The sequence below is a fragment of the Lynx rufus genome, unplaced genomic scaffold, assembly GCF_022079265.1.
Source record: "Lynx rufus isolate CCGP_SWC_20201006 ecotype Redwood Valley unplaced genomic scaffold, mLynRuf1.p SCAF_7, whole genome shotgun sequence".
In the NCBI taxonomy this organism is placed as follows: domain Eukaryota; kingdom Metazoa; phylum Chordata; class Mammalia; order Carnivora; family Felidae; genus Lynx; species Lynx rufus.
In genome coordinates, this window is record NW_025814889.1 from 136,708,455 (window position 1) to 136,731,566 (window position 23,112).

A 23,112-nucleotide genomic window follows, 5' to 3' on the forward strand; every position below is an offset into this window, starting at 1 on the left:
ATCTTCCTAGAATTGATCGTAGTATGTTGTAGTTTTTAACTTAATTATGCTTCCAGTTAGTTAACATGCCGTGCTACGTTAGCGTGGGCACTCGAGGTAGCGATTCAGCAGCCCCACGCACCGGACCCCCGGTGCTCCTCACCTGCTTCACCCATCCCGACCAGAGTACGTTATAGATTGTTTGACAACAATACTAACGTCAGTGGTTCATTAGGGACGATTTGGGGAGTGTTTGTATTAAGTTTTCTAGTTCAAATTCTCCTGATTCCCTGGCTTCGCAGTTAGCAAGTGGGGCCTATCTGTCGTCATCAGGCGTATGTGAGGAGCACATGCACTCAGCATGTTTGTTTTTTCTTTTTTAACATTTATTTCTGAAGGAGAGACAGAGCGTGAGCGGGGGAGGGGCAGAGAGAGACACACACACACAGAATCTGAAGCAGGCTCCAGGCTCCGAGCCATTAGCACAGAGCCTGATGCAGGGCTCAAACCCACGAATCGTGAGATCATGGCCTGGGCTGAAGTCGGACGCTTCACCGACTGAGCCACCCAGGCGCCCCCAACAAAGGCATGTTTTGATGAGTAAAAGCAATTCCAGATGAAAGGCAAGCCCTTCAGTCTGCATTTTTGTCCTGTGTTTAGGAGGACCCCTTGGCAGAGTCCTTCTTAACAGTTGCCATTCCTCCCGTTTAAACCACCGCTGTTTTTCCGTTCCCCTTAGGTGCTTGGCCTCAAACTCCCTAATCTTCTAGGCCGTGCAGAAAAGGTGACTTTTCAGTTTTCCTACGGAACGAAAGAAACTTCGTATGGCCTGTCCTTCTTCAAACCACGGCCTGGAAACTTCGAAAGAAAGTAGGAAGCCAAATAGATCGTTGAGTACGGTGGCTTGGCTGGTTTAAGAGTTAAAGTAGAGGCCTTGGTTGCGAAAAGACACTTGACAGGATCGGCTGACGCTTCTGCCCTGTCACAGGGTGCCGTAGCTTTCCTCCTGAAGATGAACCCCAGAAGTGTATTTTTAAATCTGTTGATTTAAATGTGTACAAGTTATAATCCCTGTTTCAGCTGTTAAAGCTCTGTCCCGTTGTCTCCTAGTTTCTCTGTAAACTTGTATAAAGTCACCGGCCAGTTCCCTTGGAGCTCACTGCGGGAGACGGACAGAGGGGTGTCGGCCGAGTACAGCGTGAGTGACCTCCCGCCCTTCCCTTTCGTGCGCTTGCATGGGGGACCAGGCGCCTGCGTAGCTGACTGCCAAAGTCAGCAAGTGGGGGCGGGCCGGGGGGCGGGCAGGCCTGGCAGCGGGCTGGCTCTCGCAGCGTGCGCGTCGCAGCCGGGGTCACCCTCTGTCCTTGGCCCTCTGCTGTCGGCTGCTTTCCCAGCCAGGCGCCTTGCCACGGGCCACGCTTGGACTGCCGGGGGTCAGAGAGTGGCCCAGCTCCGTCGTGGCGGCTGCGCTTCTGGCTTCCCGTGGGGCCGTGTGCTCATCCTTCCGTGGATGTGCTGAGGCCGACAGCTTCTGAGAGCCGGCAGGGTCGCTTCAGGTTACCGAGGGCCTCCCTCGCTGGTTTGCCCTGAAGGGCGCTTCCGGCAGGACGTGGCGAAGTGCAGCAGGTGGCATTCCTGCCGTCGGACCACTTTTTGGCTTCCTGACCACCCTGCCCTCTTTCCCTCCTTTCTACACTCGTGCCGCCTCCTCCCCTCCTGTTCGGGCTTCGGTTAGTGAGGAAAGACGGCACGCCGTGCCGAGTGAAAGCAGTTCTCCAGGGGTGGCCTTCAGACCAGCAGCATGGCCTCGCCCGTGAGCTGGTTAGAAATGCAAGTTCCTGGGCCCGCCTGCCTGCCGAACCAGCATCTTGGGGCGTCTGCCTGCCTGCTCCCTGGCGGTTCTGGTCTGAGAGCCCCTGCTGGAGCCCTGCCGTCACCCCCGGGGCTCGAGGCTGCTGTGCCGCTCGGCCCTTGTCGGCACCGGGGACGCTGGCCGCTCGGGCTCCTCAGCCTCGCAGACAGACCAGGGTCGGGGAAGCCCCCGGCACGGAGGCGGACCGGCGGCCACTGGCTCAGGACGCGACGTGAGCATTTGTAGCTCCGTTTTCGATTCTCCGTGTGGCCACCTGCCCTGTGTGACAGGAGTAGCCCTCAGACTCCTTCCTGCCCTGTGCAGGGTGGGGAAGGCCCCCCCCTCCAACCCCGGCTGACGCTGCCCTCTCCGGAGGCCACCGGCAGTGTGCCAGGGACTGCAGGCTTTCTCCCCATCCTTCTCCTGTGTCCCCCTTTATCCCTTTGTTCTAAGCCTTTTCTAAATAGCAGATTCTTAGAAATACCTCCTCTATCCACAGGAAATAGCAGAGGCGGAAGCTCTGTTGGAATAGGCCGTGGGGGAGGGGAAAAGGGAGAAGAGGGACAGAGGGCACTTGTGGCTGGCAGCCCTGGGCTTGAGAGACGAGCTCCTGGAGGCATGGTGCGCTCTTGGTGCCAGCGCAGGGTGGGGCTCACTGCGGGAGACGAGAGGCACCATCTGGCCTCTGCCTCGTCCTCCTGACGGTGCACACCGAAACATAAAATGTGTCTTCTGTGGGCAGTTGTGTTTCTCTTGGGACGAGCTGCCTTATAAGTTCTGGAAGATGGGGCGCCTGGGTGGCGCAGTCGGTTAAGCGTCCGACTTCAGCCAGGTCACGATCTCGCGGTCCGGGAGTTCGAGCCCCGCGTCAGGCTCTGGGCTGATGGCTCGGAGCCTGGAACCTGTTTCCGATTCTGTGTCTCCCTCTCTCTCTGCCCCTCCCCCGTTCATGCTCTGTCTCTCTCTGTCCCAAAAATAAATAAACGGAAAAAAAAAAAATTAAAAAAAAAAAAAATAAGTTCTGGAAGAAATGATTTAGGCCAGCAGTACAGCTGCCTCAGGCATTTTGGGGGAGCAGCGGAGTCTCGTGCGGCCCTAAGGGCAGAAATGGCAGGTGAGCAAGGCTGGCCTGTATCTTCTCTGCTTCGCCAACACCTGACGCGGTGCCTGGTGGGTGCTTGATAAGAGATCGAGTTGACGCGGGTGCCCCGCGTTCTCACCCTGAGCGAGGCCCGAGAGGGTGCCCAGCGCCTGACTCGCTCCAGGGAGTGTGAGGTGACCTGGTTTCCTCGTAAGAGTCACCTCATCGTCGCACCGAGGCCACCAGCCAGCGTTCACTGCCGCAGGAAGGACGCTCTTCACTCAGCAGCGCCTCCGTCTCCCTCTTCTCGCCGGCCGATGTGGGTCACGGCCGTCCCCCGGCCTGGCTTGGGATCCGGGGCTGGGAGGGTCGGGTGGGGCCAGGTCAAGCCATCGTAGAGCCGGAAAAGAGGCCCGTGGGTTACAGAGCTGAGTGCGGCCCTCACACAGGCGGCCCGTCTCCTCCCCGGGGCACGGTCCTGCCGCTTTGAGCAGTGTCCCCGCTTTATCCCCTCCCGCTGCCCTTCCTGCCCACCATTCAAAATAATGCATCTTAGGTATTTAACTGGTTGGCCGTGTGACGACGCCTCCTCCTGAGGCCCGACTGGGGACGACTCCCCATGTGTGCTTACAGTTTCCCATTTGGAAGACCAGCCACACGGTCAAGTGGGACGGTGTGTGGCGGGAGCTGGGCTGCCTCTCGAGGGCGGCGTCCTTCGCCGTGCGGAAGGAAAGCGGGCACTCGCTGAAGTCCTCTCTTTCGGTAAGGGCTCCCCTGTCCCACTGCGATTCGCAGGCGTTGGGAGGGTAGTCTCCACGCCCCCCGGGGACCGAGAAGGGCCGTGGGTTGGGCGGCTGGTGGCACCACCCCTGTTACCGTGGGTACTGTCAGTGGTGACAGCAAAGGTGTGCCTGAGAGCCGGTCCTGGGGTGTAGCGGAAGCTGGCGGAGGTCACTCAGGTCAGGGTCAAGCTCCTTGAGAGGTTTGCCCCACCCTGTGGGCCCCCCCAGCTGTGAAATAGGGACGAGGTGCTGCTTTCCCAGAGGGATTTTCTGATGACGAAGTGACGTGATAGGGCGAGGGGTGCGGCCGGGAGCCCAGTCTGAGGTTGGTGCTCAGGAAACGCTCCTTGTCGCCCGACGCGCCCGCTCACAGTGAAATGCCTGATGCGCACGCGCGTCTCTTCCAGCACGCGATGGTCATCGACTCCCGGAATTCCTCCATCATGCCCAGGAGAGGTGCTTTGCTGAAAGTTAACCAGGTACCCTTCCTTCGCAGCGTGGGACCTGCTGGCCGGTGACCCGGGAGGGGAGAGAGCCCCACACGGGAGGCACATTCTCTATACGGCGCGCCTTCCTTTAATTATGGAGATTGTTCTAGAACGGCTGGAGGGGGTGTCGGCTCTGGACCCGTTCCCCGTAGTGCCGTGTCCTGCGTCCACAGACAGAGTGGGGGTGGGGTTCTGGCCTCGGGGCTGGGGTCACTTCCTAGGCCGGGAGGAGGGTTGTGAGTGGGCTGAATGAGTCCCTTGGCCTGGTTAGACACCTCAAGGCAGAGACTCTGGATGCCGGCCGGGTGGCACCCTGGTTGTCCGCCTGGCCTTCGGGATGAGAGGACCAGCAAGAAATCAGATTTTTTCTGGGGCGGGCCGAATTGTACACGATGGGCGAGTTCTGTTTTCCAAACGCTGGTTGGGCGGAACGAGCCGGGCTGCCGGTCTTTTCTCGCTCACGTACGGGAGTCACTGTGCAGCTGTTCACTAAGTTTGAGGCCTCTCCGTTTCTGACAGTCCCCTGGTACCTTCTAGAACAACTGGAATCGAGCTTCTAGGAGACAGACAGAAGCAGTCTCTTGCCCGTTTAAAAGTACAAAACAACAAAATTAAAGAGCCCTCGCGGTGACGTGGTGTCAAAGCCTGGGCCTAAGTCTGCCTGCTCCGTTTTGACCTGCGGATTATTCGCCCACAGGAACTGGCCGGCTACACCGGAGGGGACGTGAGCTTCATCAAAGAAGATTTTGAGCTTCAGTTGAATAAACAGCTCATATTCGACTCAGTGAGTGTCCAGCCGGAACGGCCACCTGCATTTTTGTCCCCCGCATTTGTTGTCAGGAGCTCAGGTCCGAGGTAGTGAAGGCGTGACCCAGACCACAAGCGCAGAACATTCGTGCTTGACCTTTTCAACCTAGCCAGGGTTGAGGAAACTCTGGGGAGAAGCGATCCTTCTTCTCTCTATAAGGAACCCGTCAGCCATTTTATGCGGGACCCAGGAGAGCAGCTTCCCCGTTTGTCGGCTCGGGGCCATCGTGGGAACGTGTATGGAGGACAGAGGAATGTGCCTCCTTTCCCTCCTAAGGTCACTTCCATAGAAATTCTGAGTCTTCACCTTATTTTGCTGAGTCTGCAGGGCTCTGGGCACTTCCAGGAATTTCTTTTCTAGATCTTTAATCCAGTTTGGTCTGGTTTCTCCTGACTTGCTCAGGAATGGGGAGTAAGTGACTGGATTCTGACCGAGGCACAGGAGCCCCTGAGGTGTTCTCCCGTCCTCCCAGAGCCCCGGGGACTGGGGACAGCTCTCTGTGCCCTGCCCCCCCTTCCCCCGACCTGTGCCCTTTGCTACCGTAAAACTCGGGGAGCCAGCGTGAATGAAATGATACACCGGTCTGTTTCTGAAGTCCCTTATCACTGCCCCTGGCCAGGCCTGGGCTCATCACCCCTTGAATTTCCTTCCTGCCTTTCCCCTGCTGCTGCTGGTCCGGTGGCCTCGCTGTTGTCCAGTTCAGTGAGCGGCTCCGGGTCCCCTCCCCGGGCCTCGCCACAGCCCGTGACATCGTCATCACTGGGTGCCGTCGTTTCAGTGGTCTCCCTCCATTTCCTCTTGGTGGAGTCCTGTCGTGGCCTGTCACACTGCCCCTGGATTCTCGGCGAGAGGTCCTACGCAGCCACGGTCCCTGGGGCGTCTCGTCCCGCCTGGGGCTGCAGCTCCGTCCTTGTGCCGTGCTCCCAGAGCTGGGCACAGTCCTCCCTCCCGCCCCCGGCATCATGTGCTGCCAGGCCTTTTGACTGTGTTCCTCCTCGCAGACGCTTCAAATTCGGCGCGTCTGAAACCCACTCTTTCCTCCCTCCCAAATCTGTGTCTGACCCGGGCTCCCGAGTCCACTGGCTCACACACCTGTCCGCCCAGCTGCCCTTGACTGCCCTGACCGCTCAGAGCCCTCGCCCTGAAGGCCACCAGGCGCCAGGTCCCGCCTCTTCTGGCCGCTCAGCGTCCCCCAAATCCCATGCCGCTCTTTCCCGCCTTGGCAGGGATGTCCTTTTCTGGGCCGTGTCTGCTCCCCCTTCTCCTCCACGCTGCAGACGTGCTGGTCTTTCTGAAATGCAAGCCGTGGGGCACCGCTGTCCTGCGTGAAGGGGGTGCCGTTGACGGGGCACGCAGTCTGTGGTCCCGTCTCTGTCCCCTTCTCCCCGTACTTTGGCTCTGCTAAACTTACGTCCCGTCTCCCAGAAGGACGAGGATCTTTTACGTCCAGGCGCTCGTACTTTGTCTTCTGCTGGGGTCCCTTCTTTCTGCTGGTGGCTGGCCTCTCGTCCCAGCCTTGTTAACAGTTTGGCACGGGCTCACCTCCTGCAGGCCTCCTCTGACCCCCGGGCCTGGTCGGGGCTCCTGCTCGGTGCTCACAGCGCCTGTGCTTGTCTCCAGGTGTCACTCATCACCACCCCTCACCCAGCACATCGGTATCGGCTGCCCAGCACCGTCTGGGCACCAAAAGTACCTCAGGAAGTAGAACGCGGCTCCTGCCCCCTCACGTTCTAGTGAAGGGAGACCCACGAGCAGGTCCGTGTGTGTGTGCAATTTAGCAGGCGGCGAGCGTCCTGAGGAATGAGACGACAGAGTAAAGAGAAGCGGCCCCAAGTGGGTGCTGTCTTATGTAAGATAGTCCGGGAAGGCATCCTGGGTGAGGCAGCAGAACCCAGGGCAGAGCAGGGGAGCCAGCCACGGGCTGTCTGGGCACGAGCTGGGTGGGGCCTGTTCCAGGATGAGCCGGGGTCTGCCGGGGCCACACAGGGGGAGGAGGAGGGGAGAGCGCAGGGAGGACAGAGGTTGGACCAGGTGGCAGAGGGCTTTGGGCACCACGGTGAAGGTGAAACTGGTTTCCTCTGGGAGGGAGGCCCAGTTTGGTGTCACCATCGGGGTGAATGGGGCGCCCGTAGGAAGCGGGGAGCGCTGCTGGGGGCTCGTAGGGCCCGCTAGAGATCAGGACACATGTAAAGGTGCCGTCCCCTGGCTGCGTGGGGCGTGTCTCCCACCTCGCTCAGCCTCGCCCCTCCTGGAATCAAAGCCCTGGAAGCCACGCCCTGCTGGGGCTTTGGGCTTGGGGTTTGCTTGTGTTCCTGTGTCTTGTTTGAAATTGGAAGTGGCAGGTTTTCAGAGTATCCACAAAAGACTGTCACCAAGCCAGATGTTCCCGGCGTGTAGCCCCCAGCGCAGAGCTCTGCCCCTGCTCGTGGCCAGATCTTGGTGTGGTTTCCAGCCCAGGGGGCTCGTCGCCGGGAAGGGGCGCGGAAGAAAACGGCTGTGTGTCTGTTCCTACAGGTGTTTTCCGCATCTCTCTGGGGTGGGATGTTGGTGCCCATTGGCGATAAGCCCTCAAGCATTGCCGACAGGTAAGGAGTAATGAGCGAGTGGGTATCTTGCACATGCTTTCCTTTGGCTCTTTTTGGTTGGTTTCTTAGAAGTTCTTTTAGAGAACCTTAACCATTTGGGAGAGGGAATATTTTAAATTTTATTTCAGTTTTTATGTTTAAGTTAACTTCAAAATATCCAACATACCTCATGCTGAATAGGTTTTGCTTTTTTGATGGGGAGGGAGTTAACTTACTTCAAAGTATTAAAAATCTTATATTCCCGGGGCGCCTGGGTGGCGCAGTCGGTTAAGCGTCCGACTTCAGCCAGGTCACGATCTCGCGGTCCGTGAGTTCGAGCCCCGCGTCAGGCTCTGGGCTGATGGCTCGGAGCCTGGAGCCTGTTTCCGATTCTGTGTCTCCCTCTCTCTCTGCCCCTCCCCCATTCATGCTCTGTCTCTCTCTGTCCCAAAAATAAATAAAAAACGTTGAAAAAAAAATTAAAAAAAAAAATCTTATATTCCCTTCTGAGCATGAGAGAATATAGTTCACATGCATTGCAGAAACATAAAAATAGACATTTAAGGAAGTAAAAAAAAAAAAATCCTGCTCGGTGATCAACAGAGTTAACATTTGGAATTATTTCCTTCTAGTCTGTTATTTGTGGACGTGTGCTTGTGTGTGTGTGTGTGTGTGTGTGTGTGTGTGTGTTCACGTGCACATTATGTTGTCAACATACTATAATTTGCATACGCTTTTGTGGTCTCTCTGCTTTTAATTGTTTTACATTTTGTTTTAAAGATTTTATTTATTTATTTTTTTAATGTTTATCTTTGAGAGAGATGGAGAGACAGAGCATGAATGGGGGGAGGGCAGAGAGAGAGGGAGACCCAGAATCTGAAGCAGGCTCCAGGCTCCGAGCTGCCAGCACCTGGTTCCAACCCATGAACCATGAGATCATGACCTGAGCCGAAGTCGGACACTTAGCCAACTGAGCCACCCAGGTGCCCCTTAAAGATTTTAGTTTTGGGGCCCCTGGGTAGCCCAGTCGGTTGGGCGACCGACTTCGGCTCAGGTCATGATCTCATGGTCTGTGGGTTCCAGCCCCACGTCGAGCTCCATGCTGACAGCTCAGAGCCTGGAGCCTGCTTCCGATTCTGTGTTTCCCTCTCTCTTCTCCTACCCCCCCCCCTTGTGTTTTTTCTACCAAAAATAAGCAAACGTTAAAAAAAAAAAAAAAGACTTTCGTTTTAAGTAATGCCTATACCCAACATGGGGCTCGAACTTACAACCCCAAGATCAAAAGTTGCATACTCCACTGACTGAGCCAAAACAGGTGCCCCTGTGTTCTCCCTGCTTTTTAAAAAGTTTTAAAGAAATTGTGGAGTAAACCATTCACCAAGTCATGAGAAATTGTTCGAAAGCTACATTTTAATGTTTCACTGTTTGCATCTAAAGAACCCTGTGAAGAATATGATTTTTTGTTTTATTTTTGAACAAAATGAAGTTTGGTTTTATTTTTGTTTTATTACTTTTTTAAATGTGTACTTATTTTTGAGAGAGAGAGAGAGACAGAGAGAGAGACAGAGAGAGCAGGCAGTGGAGGGTCAGAGAGCTAGAGAGACACAGAATCCTAAGCAGGCTCCGGACTCTGAGCTGTCAGCACAGAGCCCAACACGGGGCTCGAACCTACGAACTATGAGATCATGACCTGACCCGAAGTCGGACAGTTAACCAACTGCACCCCCTAGGTGCCCCGAGAGTAACAATAATTCTATTTTGGTCTGTTTTCTTTTAGTATTATTTTTCGCTTTCTGTAAGTTGGGATTGTACTATTGTATAATTTTTATCTTGCCTTTTTAAAACTTAATGTCACACTGAGCACATAGGAGGTGGTTTTGAAACAGAGCTGTGACGTAATGAATTCTTATAGACAGTAGATAATTCCTTTGTAACGGACAGTCCACACTGTCCCTCGTCTCTATAGAGACGGTCTATAGACCTCTATAGAGAGGTCTTTATTTGTGCCTCCTATCTCACTTATATCCCCCAGAAGTTTGAGGTGTTGGTTTAGATTTTTATGAAATGCCCCAGTACTCCTGTGCGTCTTCCCAGTCCTTCAAAGTTTTGCCATGTGACAGTGTCGCTGATGATGCAGTAGCAGACGTGAGCCTCACTCAAGTGTTTTCTGCATTTCATTGTAGCTTGTAGGTTTTCCCCTGGTGACTTTCTTGTGCCATCTGCCATTCTTTTTTTTTTTTTAATTTTTTATTTTAACATTTATTTATTTTTGAGACAGAGAGAGACAGGGCATGAGCGGGGGAGGGTCAGAGAGAGGGAGACACAGAATCCGAAACAGGCTCCAGGCTCTGAGCTGTCACCCCAGAGCCCGACGCGGGGCTCGAACTCATGGACCGCGAGATCATGACCTGAGCTGAGGTCGGATGCTTAACCGACTGAGCCACCCAGGCGCCCCTCGTGACATCTGCCATTCTGCTCTAGGTTTTACCTCGGAGGACCGACCAGTGTGCGTGGGTTCAGCATGCACAGCGTGGGGCCACAGAGCGAAGGTCAGTCTCTGCTCACGGTACCCGCCGCGCCGAAATTAGGGTCACGTCGCATTTTTGAAAGCGTGCGCGCCAGACCCTTGAACAAAGCGGGCCACCCCCCTCCCCCACGCAGGTGATCTGAGCATAATTTTGCACTTCCCGAAGACTCCACGACGAATGGCCTACCGGAGGCCTCACTGGTAACAGTCAGTCGTCACTTACTCTGTAGGTCGTGTGTCTCATGTACTCTATCCTCACACTAAAGGAAGCTGCAGAAAAGAGAGGGCTGTGAAGGAAATCGTGAGGAGGAGGAAACACTTTTACAAAACTGTACCTAGTGAACATTTGTGTGTAAGCGCACTTGCACGGCCCGCGGCGTGTCTTTCAGGGGTCAGCTCTGTTCCGGTTCCCACAGCATCACACGTCTGTTTCCCCACGGCGCAATTCACACCTAACACGGCGCGTATCTCACGGCAGGCACGGGCAGGTGATTGTTGAGGGAACTGCAGAAAAATGAGAAAATCTAAGGAAAAAACGCTCCGTGCCGACCCGTGGTCCCTCTCCCCAGCGATGATACGCGTGAGCGTTCGTCGTCTGAACAAGCACCCGTTCGCGCCGGTGTTCTGGTCCGTCCGCCCGCTGCGTTCCAACCTGCTCCCCCCACCGCCCTCAGGGGCGCGTACGAGGAAGAGTTTTACGGGAACGAGCACTGTGTCGTTTTTAATAACCTTCGTCTTTTTTTTTGTTCGTCTTACTAAACATACTGTAACTTTTCTAAATGAGTAGATTTTGTTTTTGGGAGCAGTTTGAGGTTCCCAGAAAAGTTGGGCAGAAGGTACAGAGAGTTTCCACGTCCGTCCCCTAGCGTCCTCGATGATCGGCATCTCGCGTTAGTTTTCAAGTCATCTCCGCGTCCAACGTGGGGCTTGAACTCACAACCCGAGGTCAAGTTGCCGTCGTAAGGCAGTACTGACGCATTCTCACTAAATCCCCCGTCCGCGTTCGGGCTCCCGCTGTGTGCTGTGGTGTTCCGTGGGTTCAGGCACGCAGCCACCGTTACGGCGCCCTCCAGGATTCCACCCTCCCCCGCCCCATGCCTGACAACCCCCGAGCCGCCTCCTGTCTCCACGGTTCGGCCTTTTCCAGAGGCTCGCATAGTTGGAATCCTGCAGTACGCGCCCCTTTCACACCGGCCTCCCCGAGGTTCCTCCGGGTCTCTTAGGGCGCGTTTGCTCGTGTCCTTCTACTGCCGAGCGGCGTTCCTTGCGTGCGTGTCTGCACCGTCTCCGTTCGCGGGCAGGTTTTGTCTGGACATAAAACCACAGCCTTCGACTGACCTGGGGAAATAGCAGTTCAGGTGGTTGCTGGGTCGGAGGAGAAAAGTGTGTTGCCTGCGTACGAGATTGCCAGACCGTCTTCCAAGATGGCACGGCGTTTGCACTCCCGCGAGCGGTGAGTCGGGGAGACAAAACCCTGGTCGGTTTTCACGGCCGCGCGTCTCATCCTGTTGCCATACTCTCATCTTCGCAGACCACATCCCAAGCGTTGGACATTCGGGCCTTCTTTTTTCACACGATTAGGAAACAGTGTATCCGTGAATAAGCTGAGTCTCTGTGCTCCTAAGTTTTACTCTTATGATGTGAAGTTGTAGGTGTGGAATTGCTAGGTCGAGGATTTTGAATGTTTTAAAGCTTTGCGTTGCTCTCTGGAAAGCCTGTTTCAGCCATACTTGTGCCGCAGCGTGTGAGAATTCCTGTTTTCTAGAACCCTCTCCGACATTGACACTCTATCCGAGGTATTTCCGCACGTTACTAAAAACTTGAAAAACATCATTTAAACGGATGTGTGCTATTCCGTTACAAAGTATTGGGCCCTGATTTTCTGAACTGTTCTTTTAGTATCTTTGTTGTCTCCGCTCTGTAGTGTGACAAATAACGGCTGCCCTGTGCATAAATTTTTGGACAGAGTATACATTTCTTGTCACTTGTTTTTAGAGTAGTTTATTAGTGTGTCATTTTTTTAAAGAGAAGTAACACATCAGGGGTAGTGTTATCCTTTTCATTACAAGGAAGTATTATATAGTGACTCTATGGAAGTTTAGGAGTTTATCATGTGCCTGAAAATTAAAACACAGTGACAGTCCACGTGGTTCCCAGTCAGCTAGGCCCTTGGGAAGAGTCTACGGGCAGGAACGTAAATTGTATAACTTTTAGTGAAAGTAGTTTGATATTTCATAGTCCGTATCAAGAGCCTAAAATGGGCGAGGACTGTTAATAACAGCTCCAGACTGAGAACTAGAAACCAAATGCCCGTCGACCCTGGAGTGGGCGAGCAATAGCGGTATCTTCACCCCGTGGACTACCACCCAGTGAAGAGGCTGAGTGAGCAAGAGCCCCTGGCCGAATACGCAGGAATGAGCCTCAGAAATGTGCAAAATCAACAACAGCAAAGCCAGGCCCAGGGGAGGCGTCAGATGGGATCCGATCCACGTAAAGTTTAGAGACAGGCTGGAGCGATCTGTGCCTCGGACAGCAGGGGAGCGGTCAGCAAGGAGAGCGGAGCCTTCTGAGGGCTGCACACGCCTGTTTCTCAGTCTGGGTGTGTTCCCCGTGGGGAAACTGACCGAGCTGTGTGCTTAGGACGTGCGTACTTTGCTGTGCGCATACTGTACTGCAAGACAAGGGTTTAAATGTGCGTGCAGGGGACTCCACGGGTTAGTGTCCACCTGTGTCCAGAAATTAGACACCAATATGACAGTAGACAGGAATAGGTAAGTGTGGTACACAAGTGATTATTCAGGCATTGAAATCACATTTCCAACTATCGAACCAGCTTTTTAAAAGCAGGACTAAACTATACGTGTATGTATGTGATGACTCACATTGCATTTTCTGAAGGATTCATCACACTTCACTGGGTGAAACACACCAGCATGTTAGCTGATTGAGTGTTTTAATAGTAGAGATGAAAAGACAGGGGCACCCGGGTGGCTCAGTCGGTTGAGCGTCCGACTTCGGCTCAGGTCGTGATCTTGCGGTTTGTGAGTTCGAGCCCTACATCTGGCTCACTGCTGTCAGCTTGCCAGTCAGGGCAGAGTCCGCTTCTGTCCTCTGTCCCCCCCTCTCTGCCCCTCCCCTGCTTACGTTCTCTCAAAAATAAATAAGCATTAGAAAAAAGAAATTAGAAGATATTTCCCCTTGTCTCTACTTCCCTAGACTTACCAGATCTTCTGCAATGAGTGTATTACTTTTATGACCAGAATAAAATAGGTTGTTTAAAAGGTGGGCAGTTACTGGGAACTGGCGAACAAACACAGCTGACCTCCTGTTACTGGTCATTTTTGTTCCCTCTGGAAGGTCGGTACTAGACCAGGGACTGAGGAGATGGCTGGTCTTTGGATGAACAAGCAGGTTGTTCCTTGAGGTTAATCTTGGAGACACCACAGTTTTCTTTTTCATGATTCTGTCATTTTGTATTAAAGAGTACTGAGCAAGACGCTCTACAAATAGTGTCTTGCAACAAAGTATAAACATTCAGGGTTATTTTTGTTTTCTTGTTGCTTTAACATCATAGTCGTTTATAGTTAAAAAGGGCTGGATGGGAGCATTTTTTAGAAATAATACATTTATGTCTCAGTGGATAGCCTTCAATTTTGGCAAAAGTAACCTCGGTCAAAAAGAAGCAAGCAAACCGTAGGCGGCTACGAACCGTCAGCCGTGGGCCCCTGCCCTGCGCATGTGGAGCTGGGCCTGCTGCTTCCCCACACAGCGGGCCGTGGGCGTGCTGGGCCTTCTGATGACGAGCACGGACGGCCGTTTCCCGACACCGCAGACCCCGTCCTGCGTGCTGGCCCGTGTTGTGCTCTTGAACTTGTGGCAGAGGAATCCACTTCCTTTGCCGGGCGGCCGCGATCCGGTAACCTAGCAGTCGTGGAAAAGACGATTTCCATGAGCTCTCTCGCCTTACCCCAAGTACTCTACAGATAGGATACATTTCTCACGTCATCCTTTTCTAAACGACACTAGCATCGTTCTTCCAGTCCAAGCTTATAAAATAAACCAGGTGAGAAAGAAATGCACCAGGTGAGGCCAGCATGGAGCCCCTGGATGGCTCAGTGAGTTGAGCGTCCCGACTCCTGATTTCGGCTCGGGCCGTGGTCTCACGGTTTGTGGGATCAAGCCCCGCGTCAGGCTCTGCGCCGACAGGTGCTGGCAGGGAGGCTGCTTGGGATTCCCGCTCTCCCTCCCTCCCTCTCCCTCCCTCTCTGCCCCTCCCCCGCTCTCGAGCACACTCACTCTCTCAAAGTAAAGAAATAAACTTTAAAAAGAGGAAAATAAAAGAAACAAAGTGAGGTGGCCAGCACGGGGACTTGGCGAGCTTGCGCAGTGTGTGGCCTGCACCCACACACACCCACACCCACACCCCTCGCTCGTACAGCTTGTGGGGCTTCAGTGTGATTCTGCACGCGTGAGCCTTTGTTTTCTCTGCACCTATTCCTTGACTAGGAGACTACCTGGGCGGAGAAGCGTACTGGGCCGGCGGCCTGCACCTGTACACCCCCTTGCCTTTCCGGCCAGGCCAGGGCGGCTTTGGAGAACTCTTCCGAACACACTTCTTCCTCAACGCGGGGAATCTCTGCAATCTCAACTACGGTAAGGCCTGGGGGGCTCGCAGACCACCGCAGCACCGTGGCCTTTGTGTTTAAAGCACGGCGCGCGTGGCCTCTGTGTTAGATTTCGTAGTCTTTACATTTAGAGACGGCCTTGCCTGACAAACTCCTTACGACGCCTGACATGGTGCTCAGAATAAAATTGGTGAATGGAGCACAGGTGAAAAATCGTCATCGGATGCTGTCCTGCAAAAATCTGCTTACACATTCACTCAGCAGACATTTCTGGAGCACCTGCTCTGTGCTGGTCGTTACGGCCACAGAGCTGAGCTGGGTTTGCTTCCTCCTCACGGGGCTCGGGGCGGAGGAGACTGAGGGCCAACGCATCCGGTTAGGGGGTTGTGAAGAGGTGTCTGGAGAGCTCCCTGGAAGACAAGGCCCTCAGACGGAGGCGTGGAGCAGGAGTGGTGCTGGTGGTCGGGTGCTGGGGAACTGCCCTTTCAGGCCAAGGGGACAGTATGTGCTGGGCCCGGAGAACTGCTTCCGGGGCAGTGAGAGGAAGTATGCTCCCAAGCCCTCTCTTGATTTCAGTCCTAGACCCACTTCATGTGTTCTCCTTGAATAGCTAGGCCACATGGCAGGGAAGAGAGCCAGGGCCTGTCTGAGGACAGCTCACGTGAGGTCACATCCTCTTTCCTCTTTCCTCTTTCCAGGGGAGGGCCCCAAGGCTCACATTCGTAAGCTGGCTGAGTGCATCCGCTGGTCCTACGGTGCCGGGATCGTCCTCAGGCTCGGCAACATCGCCCGGCTGGAACTTAATTATTGTGTCCCCATGGGCGTGCAGAAGGGGGACAGGTAAGTGCTCAGAGTTCTTCCCCGCGGTTACGTTATTGTACCGGCTAGTAATCTTGTTTTGGTTTGCACCTGGTTAATCATTTTGTCCGTGGCCTTTAAGAGTCAAGATTTTTAGTAGAAAATTGCGGAATAGCTAGCAAAACAACGAAAATAGGGGCGCCTGGGGGCTCAGTCGGTTGGGCGTCTGACTTCGGCTCAGGTCATGATCTCGCGGTTCAGGAGTTCGAGCCCTGCGTTGGGCTCTGTGCTGACAGCTCGGAGCCTGGAGCCTGTTTCAGATTCTGTGTCTCTTTTCTCTCTCTGCTGTCCCCTGCTCATGCTCGCTCTCTTTCTTTCTCTGTCTCTCAAAAATAAATACACTTTAAAAAAATTTAAAAAAAAAAAAGAATGAAAAAATATTTTTCTCCATGGTGTTTTCTCCATCCAGTCTGGAGGAAAAATGTGACGTGTTCCCATCCCCCTCCTCACCCTGTTTGCACTCCCTGTTACCAAATGATGAGGGCTCCTCCGTGGGTCCGGGTCTGGCTGGAGGAGTTGGTGAGGCATTATCGATCCTGCTTGTTAAAAATGGAATGAGGTATTTCTGGTGCATGACTTTGCAGGCCAGGAACTGAGCACTGGAATGGACAAGGCTTTGCTCCTGGCCACAGGGGACTCGTTCTCCAGAGCCTTCTCTTGGGAGCAGAGCAACCCGCCATCTTGGCCTTTCTCCACCAGCCCCCTTACTAAGCAAGATTTGTTCAATATTACGTGGTTGCATGTGGCCTGAGGTCATTTATGGTTACACAGATCAATTCCATTTCTTGGTTTATATGGTATCCACCATATGCGTTGTAAGAAGGCCAGAAGTATCATCCTGGTCTGCGTTACATCGGGCTGCTTCGACGGAATGTCACAGCCGGTAGGGCTTAAATGGCAGACACTTAGGTCTTGCGCTTCTGGAGGCTGGGAAGCCCAAGAGCAGGGTACTGGCCACTTCCGTTCCCGGCGAGAGCCCTCTTCCTGGCCAGTAGACGGACGCCTTCTTTCTGTGTCCTCACACAGCAGAGAGAGCACACCAGCCCTGTGAGGCCCCTTCTTACACAGACACTAATCCCACTGTGGGGACCCCTCCTTCATTACCTCATCTAAACCCAGTTACCCCCCAGAGACCTTCCCTCCAGATACCATCTCATGGTTGGGGCTTTAACATAGGAACTTGGGGGGGACGTAAACATTCTGCCCGTAACGGTGTTTATACTGTTTCTTGTCATTTTCATGTTGATACTTCAGTGCCGTAGGCTGTATTTTTCTCTTCTCTGTGTTCTTTCTGCACTCACGTGGCCACCGAGTGGCGGTGCTGTCTGAGTCATAGCCCGAGTCTCAAGCATGACGTTGGAGATTGTCCTGACTTAAGGAAAGACTACTGGCTTTCCTCCCACTGTCTTCTACTTCGACGTGGTCGGTGGTGGTGCTTTCTAGAGGGTAGCCACGTCCCCAGGTTTTGAGAAAGGACTCCTTCTCAGGGTGCCTGGGCCACTCAACTGGTTTGAGCGTCCCGACTTTTGACCTCAGCTCAGGTCTCAATCTTGTGGTTCGTGAGATCGAGTCCCTCATCGGGCTCTGTGCTGACAGTACAGAGCCTGCTTGGGATTCTCTCCTCTCCCTCTGTCTCTGCCCCTCCCCCGTTCACATGCGCGTGCGTGTGCTCTCAAAATAAATTAAAAAAAAGAAAAAAACATACAAAAAGAAAGCACTAGCTGTTAGGTGCAGTTCAGGATCTGTTGTCCGGGTCCCGTGCAGTTATCTGCTCCTCAGGCTCTAACAGGGAGGCTGATTCTGGCTGCAGGGCCGCCCTGGCTCCCAGTGACGTTAGCGCCCTTCCTTCCGGTGCCCCCCGCAGACAGCAGCCGCCCAGATGACTCACCTCCACCCTGTGTTTGTGCGGGAGCCCCGCTGTCCAGGCTCGGTGGTTCTGTGGCTGTGTGACCCAGGGTGAGGGACTTAGCCTCTCTGGTCTCAGTCTTCCTGCCCAGAGAATGGGTGCTGGTGACCTTGCCCGGATGAATGAATGTGCGGGAGGCACTTGGAGCAGTGCTCAGCGTGCTGTGAGTAAATGCTGGTTATCGCTCACGTTGGGCCTCGTGGACTCGCTGTGGCCCTTTGCGCGCAGGAAGCAAAGCGTGTTCCCTTCAGAGACATCTTCCCTCCGCCTACGCACTGGCCGCCCCCTGGCCGTGTCTGAGGTGCTGTAGATGGGATTTGGTTTCCCGATTTCAGAGATAATGAAATGTGAAAACGGGAATTTTTCTCCTAGAGCAAGGTTTTCACGTTCGGTACCTTTCTAGCAGCTTCCATACCTTTACAGTCTCGGGTAAATGAGCCTAGTCTTACAGGCTGCTTTCTGCAAAGCCTTCTTCCCACCACAGGTGCGAATGTGGGTCTCCCTGGCTTAACCACCAGGCGCTAACTGGGAGCACCAGCTGTGCAGGTGTCGAGGCCACGCCAACACCAGGATGAGGTCAGATGTGGGTGCTAAGGCCCCCTGAGCGTGCGCTTCTCAAAGTGTCATGTGCCTCCGTCTGGGGTGGCCCTGACACTGCATCCCTGACGCACTGTCTTGGTGTGGCTGTTGCTTGCGGACCGGCCGCGCCGAGGGAGACCCACTCTGTGTCTTCCGAGAGCCACGAGAACGTTTGCGGAGGGAAGGCGATCATTCGTGTTTATTGAACGCTTACCTTGCACGAGATGCCGCGCGAAGCCCCTGGTCTTGTTATAGAAGCCTCTCGACAGCTCTGTGCGGAGGAGGGTGTTAGTCCTGCTGACAGGTGAGGACGGCCAGCCTCGGCAGGGCCAGCGGTGGGTCCGCGGCAGAAACAGGGGCCAGAACTTGTGTCTTTTCCTCTGCACCGAAACCACGTGAGCACGGACCGCCCCCCACTCCCCCCAGTCCTCTGAGAGACCAGATGTGGTCTCATCCCCACACTGGCTTTTCTGCACCTCGAGTATTTTTTTTAAATGTTTATTTATTTTTGAGAGAGAGAGAGAGAGCGCAAGCAGGGGAGGGGCAGAGAGAGAGGGAGACACAGGATCCCAAGCAGGCTCCAGCCTCTGACCTGTCAGCACAGAGCCCAACGCCGGGCTCGAACCCACGAACCGTGAGATCATGACCTGAACCGAAGTTGGACGCTTAGCCGACTGAACCACCCAGGCGCCCCTCTGCACCTCGTGTACTAATCATGGCAAGAGAAAAATCACCTCTTCCTCACTCGTCTTCTTGGAAGATCTCCTTATTCAAACTCAAATTCTGTAGTTTCTCATTTCAGAGATTATATAGCTTGTTTCCATGACACTCAGTGTGTGTTAATTGTGCTAATGTTAGTGCCAATTATGTAAGTGCGTACGTCCTAACTGCTTTGTATTAGAAAGAAGTGCACGTGGGCTTTTGGCTGTAGCTACACCATCTGTGTAACCAAGTGACCATCGGCCGCCAAGAACTGACTGCTCCTCTCTCGGCCAGTTTTGAGATGGCAGGAGATGTGTGGCCTCTTGGCGGGCCCTGCCTTGTCTCACCCCGGCCTCCTCGTGACTTGGGACCAGTGCCTGGGGCTGTGGGGCCTCCTGCCCTTCAGCTCAGCCCTCCCGCTGCCGTTCAAGGCCACTGGATGTCGCTGTGCTCCCAGGATCCGTAACCCGGCTCCCGAGCCGCCCACAGGCTTTCCTCCACTCACAGAATCTTCACAGAGAATGCTTCCGCTCACCTTTCAGCTTTGCCTCTCTCTGAGTTGGAAAATCTGTTTCAGACACAAATCTCAAGTGTGGTTTCTTCTGGGAGGAAGAGGCATGCTGTGCATATGGTATTTAAAGACCCAAACATGAGGAAACCGCCCTCCCCGCCCGGCTCTGCTCTGTGGCCCCCGATCGTGGCTCTGCTCTGTGGCCCCCGATGGTGGCTCTGCTCTGTGGCCCCCGATCATGGCTCTGCTCTGTGGCCCCCAATCGTGGCAGTTGCAGCAGGTGCTGCGGTGTCCCCTACGCAGGCTCAGCCTGGCACCCGGGGACGTGGGACCCGCTTTTACCCCACGTGTGGCTTTGTTGTGACGTTTTATCCAGCTGGGCGTTTTGTGAAGCTTGAGTGATATCGTCACAGTTTAATCTTCGTTTCTGAAGTTAGGCAGTCGCAGGACAGGGATGGTGTGTGTGTGTGTGTGTGTGTGTGTGTGTGTGTGTGTGTGAATCACCTGTAGGTTTCCCCCCACTCTTCACGCAGACTCTATAATTAGCATTTCAGGCCTTTACACAAATGGAAACTGCTTAGAAACGTTGGCTGCGTTTCATACCGGGGGGGGGCATTGGTGACAGGCACACTTGTCTGAGACCTACCCGTGTTCTGTGGCTCCGGTCTCCCTGAGTGCGGCCCCCAGAGACTCGGGGATGAACATGGGGGGGCTCCTGAGACAGACATGCACCGCGAGGAGGAGGAAGAGGAGGAAGAGGCTCCTCCCACCTGGGGAGGGTGTCCGAGGGCTTCCTGGGGGAGGTGGTTTCCGGGATGAAGCTTTCTGACACAGACAGCTGGGGACTCGCAGGGGAGGGCACTCCAGACTGCAGAGCAGCCCGAGCCCAGGTGTGCAAGCACAAAGTGCCAGGGGCACCAGGATTGTCCTCGTGTAGGCGCGGGAGGGAGGTTCGGGCAGCCCTTGGGCCCGGTCGCTCTAGTCTCGCATCCTCTCTCTCCTTTTCACTTTGGGCGCACACGCGAGGGCTTCGAGTTCCAGCCCTCGTGTGCCTGGTTCGCCACCACCTTCCCCATGTCTCGGCTGGCACCTGGTGTTCCCGTGTCCCTGGGGTCTGTGCCTGTCCCCGGCGTGACCTTCATCGAGACCCCGTGGCGGCCGTCATGGTGCTGAGTTGGAGGCGGGCAGGGTGCAGGCAGGGTCGTCGTCTACGGTGGCACTGGAGGGCACGCGGCCAGGCCCGTTCGCAACCCCGGGGTGGGAAGGGGCCCTGGGGAGATTTGGAGGACCTCCTTCTGAGGTGGACACGCGACGGGAAGGTACGTGTGGCCTCTTGTAACCCTGCGACGCTGTTGTGTTTGTGGGGGGAGGTTTTCATTTTAATTTTTTTTTTTCAACGTTTTTATTTATTTTTGGGACAGAGAGAGACAGAGCATGAGCGGGGGAGGGGCAGAGAGAGAGAGGGAGACACAGAATCGGAAACAGGCTCCAGGCTCCGAGCCATCAGCCCAGAGCCTGATGCGGGGCTCGAACTCACGGACTGCGAGATCGTGACCTGGCTGAAGTCGGACGCTTAACCGACTGCGCCACCCAGGCGCCCCTGTGGGGGGAGGTTTTCTCTGTTGCGCCGGGACGGGCTCCAAACGCGGTTCGAGTGAATGAGCCTTTGCTTGTGCCCGAAAGCCGGGGCTTGACGGACTTGTAGCTTATTTTCAGGCATCTGTCTGAGGAGTGAGTGCAGGCAGGGACGGCTTTCATGGACCCCAGGGTGTAAAATACAAAACAAATCACTTAGGTTCGAGCAGAACTAACTCATAAACGCAGCCCTGGTTGGGGCTGTAGATCTTTGCGTTTCTAAGGACATTGGTGCGGTTTACCGTAGACCACAGGGGCCCCTGTCCCTTCTGGCTGGAGCACCCCTGCGAATGCAGTTGGCCCGCGAGCAGGGGTGCCGCAGGGGTCCCAGCGATGGTGACGGGCCCGCCTCGAGCCTCTCACGGGTTGGATGCCCTGTTCCCTCACTCGCAGGTTGAAGAAGAAAAACTTCCTGCTGGTTTTCATACGCCATAAACCCCGAGGTTGGGCAAGGACGCAGGTGTTATGACGATAAAAATGCCAACTTTTCCTCGAACAGAGGAGCCACCCTCGTTGCCCGTCTTCTGGGAATTGTCCGCAACTTGGGAAAACACCGTGTCCCACGAATGCGCTGTCAGCGGCCATTAGGGCTCAGAAAACCATTTTTCCTCGAAGCTTCCGCTTCCTGGCGTTGACGTCCCCGGGCCAGGCCCCTCTGCCCGTGTCCAGCGGGGGTCCAGCCCCTGGGCACGGCCTCCAGGTGGGCAGTGCCGCGGGCTGGCTCGGGCTCTGCCCTCCGCACCACGACCAGCCCTGTGCCAGTGTGGGGTCCACCGCATGGGTGCCGGGTCTCCTCCCCCGGGTGTGGCCGGGCCGCGACCCTGCCTTTGCGCAGACAGGAGGCCCCATGGCTCGGGCCCTCTGGGCTCAGTCAGCACGGCTCACAGGTGCCCTTGTGTCTGGGCACGGGGTCCCGCTCTCCTCCTGCTGCGACTGGGGCCTCGCGCATCCTGTCGCTTATCTGAAAATGGGCCCTGTGGTCTGCCGGCCGCACGTGGAGTAAAACCCACAGAATAAAACCTGTGGAGTGTCAGCCTGTCGTCAGCATTGTCGCCAGGGCAACTCCTTTGCACCTGTCCTTTTCCTGGGTCAGGAGCAGGTTCTCCCTGTGGGGCTGGGACGCTGCCGCGGCCGTCGGCCCCCGTAATCCTTCTAGAGCCCGGGCGGCCCAAATTCCGCCGGCTTCCCATCCCCCTCATTTCTCCTGCACCGTCTCCCTCTGCCAGCTCCCCCCTCTGCCTCCTCCTGGCCTCCCCGACCCCACTGAGGGCTGTGTTTGTCCCCACCTTCCCCAGCCACCTCTGTGGCTTCCAGGCGGGTCACCTCTCTTGTCACCGCTCTGCTCCGCATAGCCAGCCTCTCACAACTCGCTGCTTGCCCAGCAGCCTTAGAAATAAACCCAAAGCTGTTGTTTTTCCCTCAGGGGTTTTCTTATTGTAAACGTTTCTCTCCTAGGTCCTTCTTTGCTTTTTGCCTCTTGGGGCAGGACTGGAGGACATGAAGGGCACGAAGGAGGGATCTGTGCCCGCTCATCTTAACCATTTGTTTGTCCTCCAAAGGCTGGTTCTTAAGCCAGCAGAGGAGGAAGCCGCAGGGCTGGGGGGTGGGGCCCCCAGGAGAGGGGCCAGTCCGCTGATGGTTCTGGAAGGCCGGTGCCCGTTTGTGGTCTCATGATGCCGGGGGCGTGAGCAGAGCAGCCACGGTGTTGACTTTCTGCCCTTTGCTTTTTTAGGATATGCGACGGTGTGCAGTTTGGTGCCGGGATCAGGTTCCTGTAAGCTGACCGCGTCCTCTAGACCCCGCAGGAGAAGCCCTGGGACTCGGTGGCAGTGAGTCACTTTCCGAGCAGACGCGTTGAGCCACTCTTTGCCATCCTTGTGGGAAAGCACGTCAATAAATTTTAAAGACGAATACTCAGCGGCATCGTGGACGTGATTTGCTTTCCCAACCTCTGTGTCCCACGCTGGCTTTTCCCAAGGACCACGTGGAGGGGACAGGGCGTTTAAAATGGCCATGCATTCTTCCACGGGGACCGCCCCCACGGAAGGTCCCGTCAGACAGCCTCCTGATTGCTTTCCCTCGCAGGCTCCCCGAGCCTCCGTGTCTGGTTCCCTTATACCGGAAAGTACTGGGCAGAGCCCCAGGGACGCCCGGGCTGCTGGCGGAGGGCGTGTGGGTGGGGTGCGGGCGATGCCGAGGGGGGGGGGGGGACCCT

General features: G+C 55.2%; 1 protein-coding gene across 1 annotated transcript in view; it reads left to right on the top strand.

The window, feature by feature from the left end:
• SAMM50 (SAMM50 sorting and assembly machinery component) overlaps positions 1-22,814 on the top strand; it is a 34,090-nt gene extending 11,276 nt beyond the window's left edge. Inside the window, exons 6-15 of the mRNA XM_047066083.1 lie at positions 719-849; positions 1,090-1,177; positions 3,546-3,674; positions 4,102-4,173; positions 4,880-4,966; positions 7,505-7,575; positions 10,036-10,103; positions 14,588-14,734; positions 15,405-15,546; positions 22,630-22,814. Of these exons, the coding sequence (XP_046922039.1) occupies positions 719-849; positions 1,090-1,177; positions 3,546-3,674; positions 4,102-4,173; positions 4,880-4,966; positions 7,505-7,575; positions 10,036-10,103; positions 14,588-14,734; positions 15,405-15,546; positions 22,630-22,675 (981 nt within the window). The 3' untranslated portion in view covers positions 22,676-22,814. The remainder of the gene's footprint in view (positions 1-718; positions 850-1,089; positions 1,178-3,545; positions 3,675-4,101; positions 4,174-4,879; positions 4,967-7,504; positions 7,576-10,035; positions 10,104-14,587; positions 14,735-15,404; positions 15,547-22,629) is intronic.
• Positions 22,815-23,112: the final 298 nt, after the last annotated feature.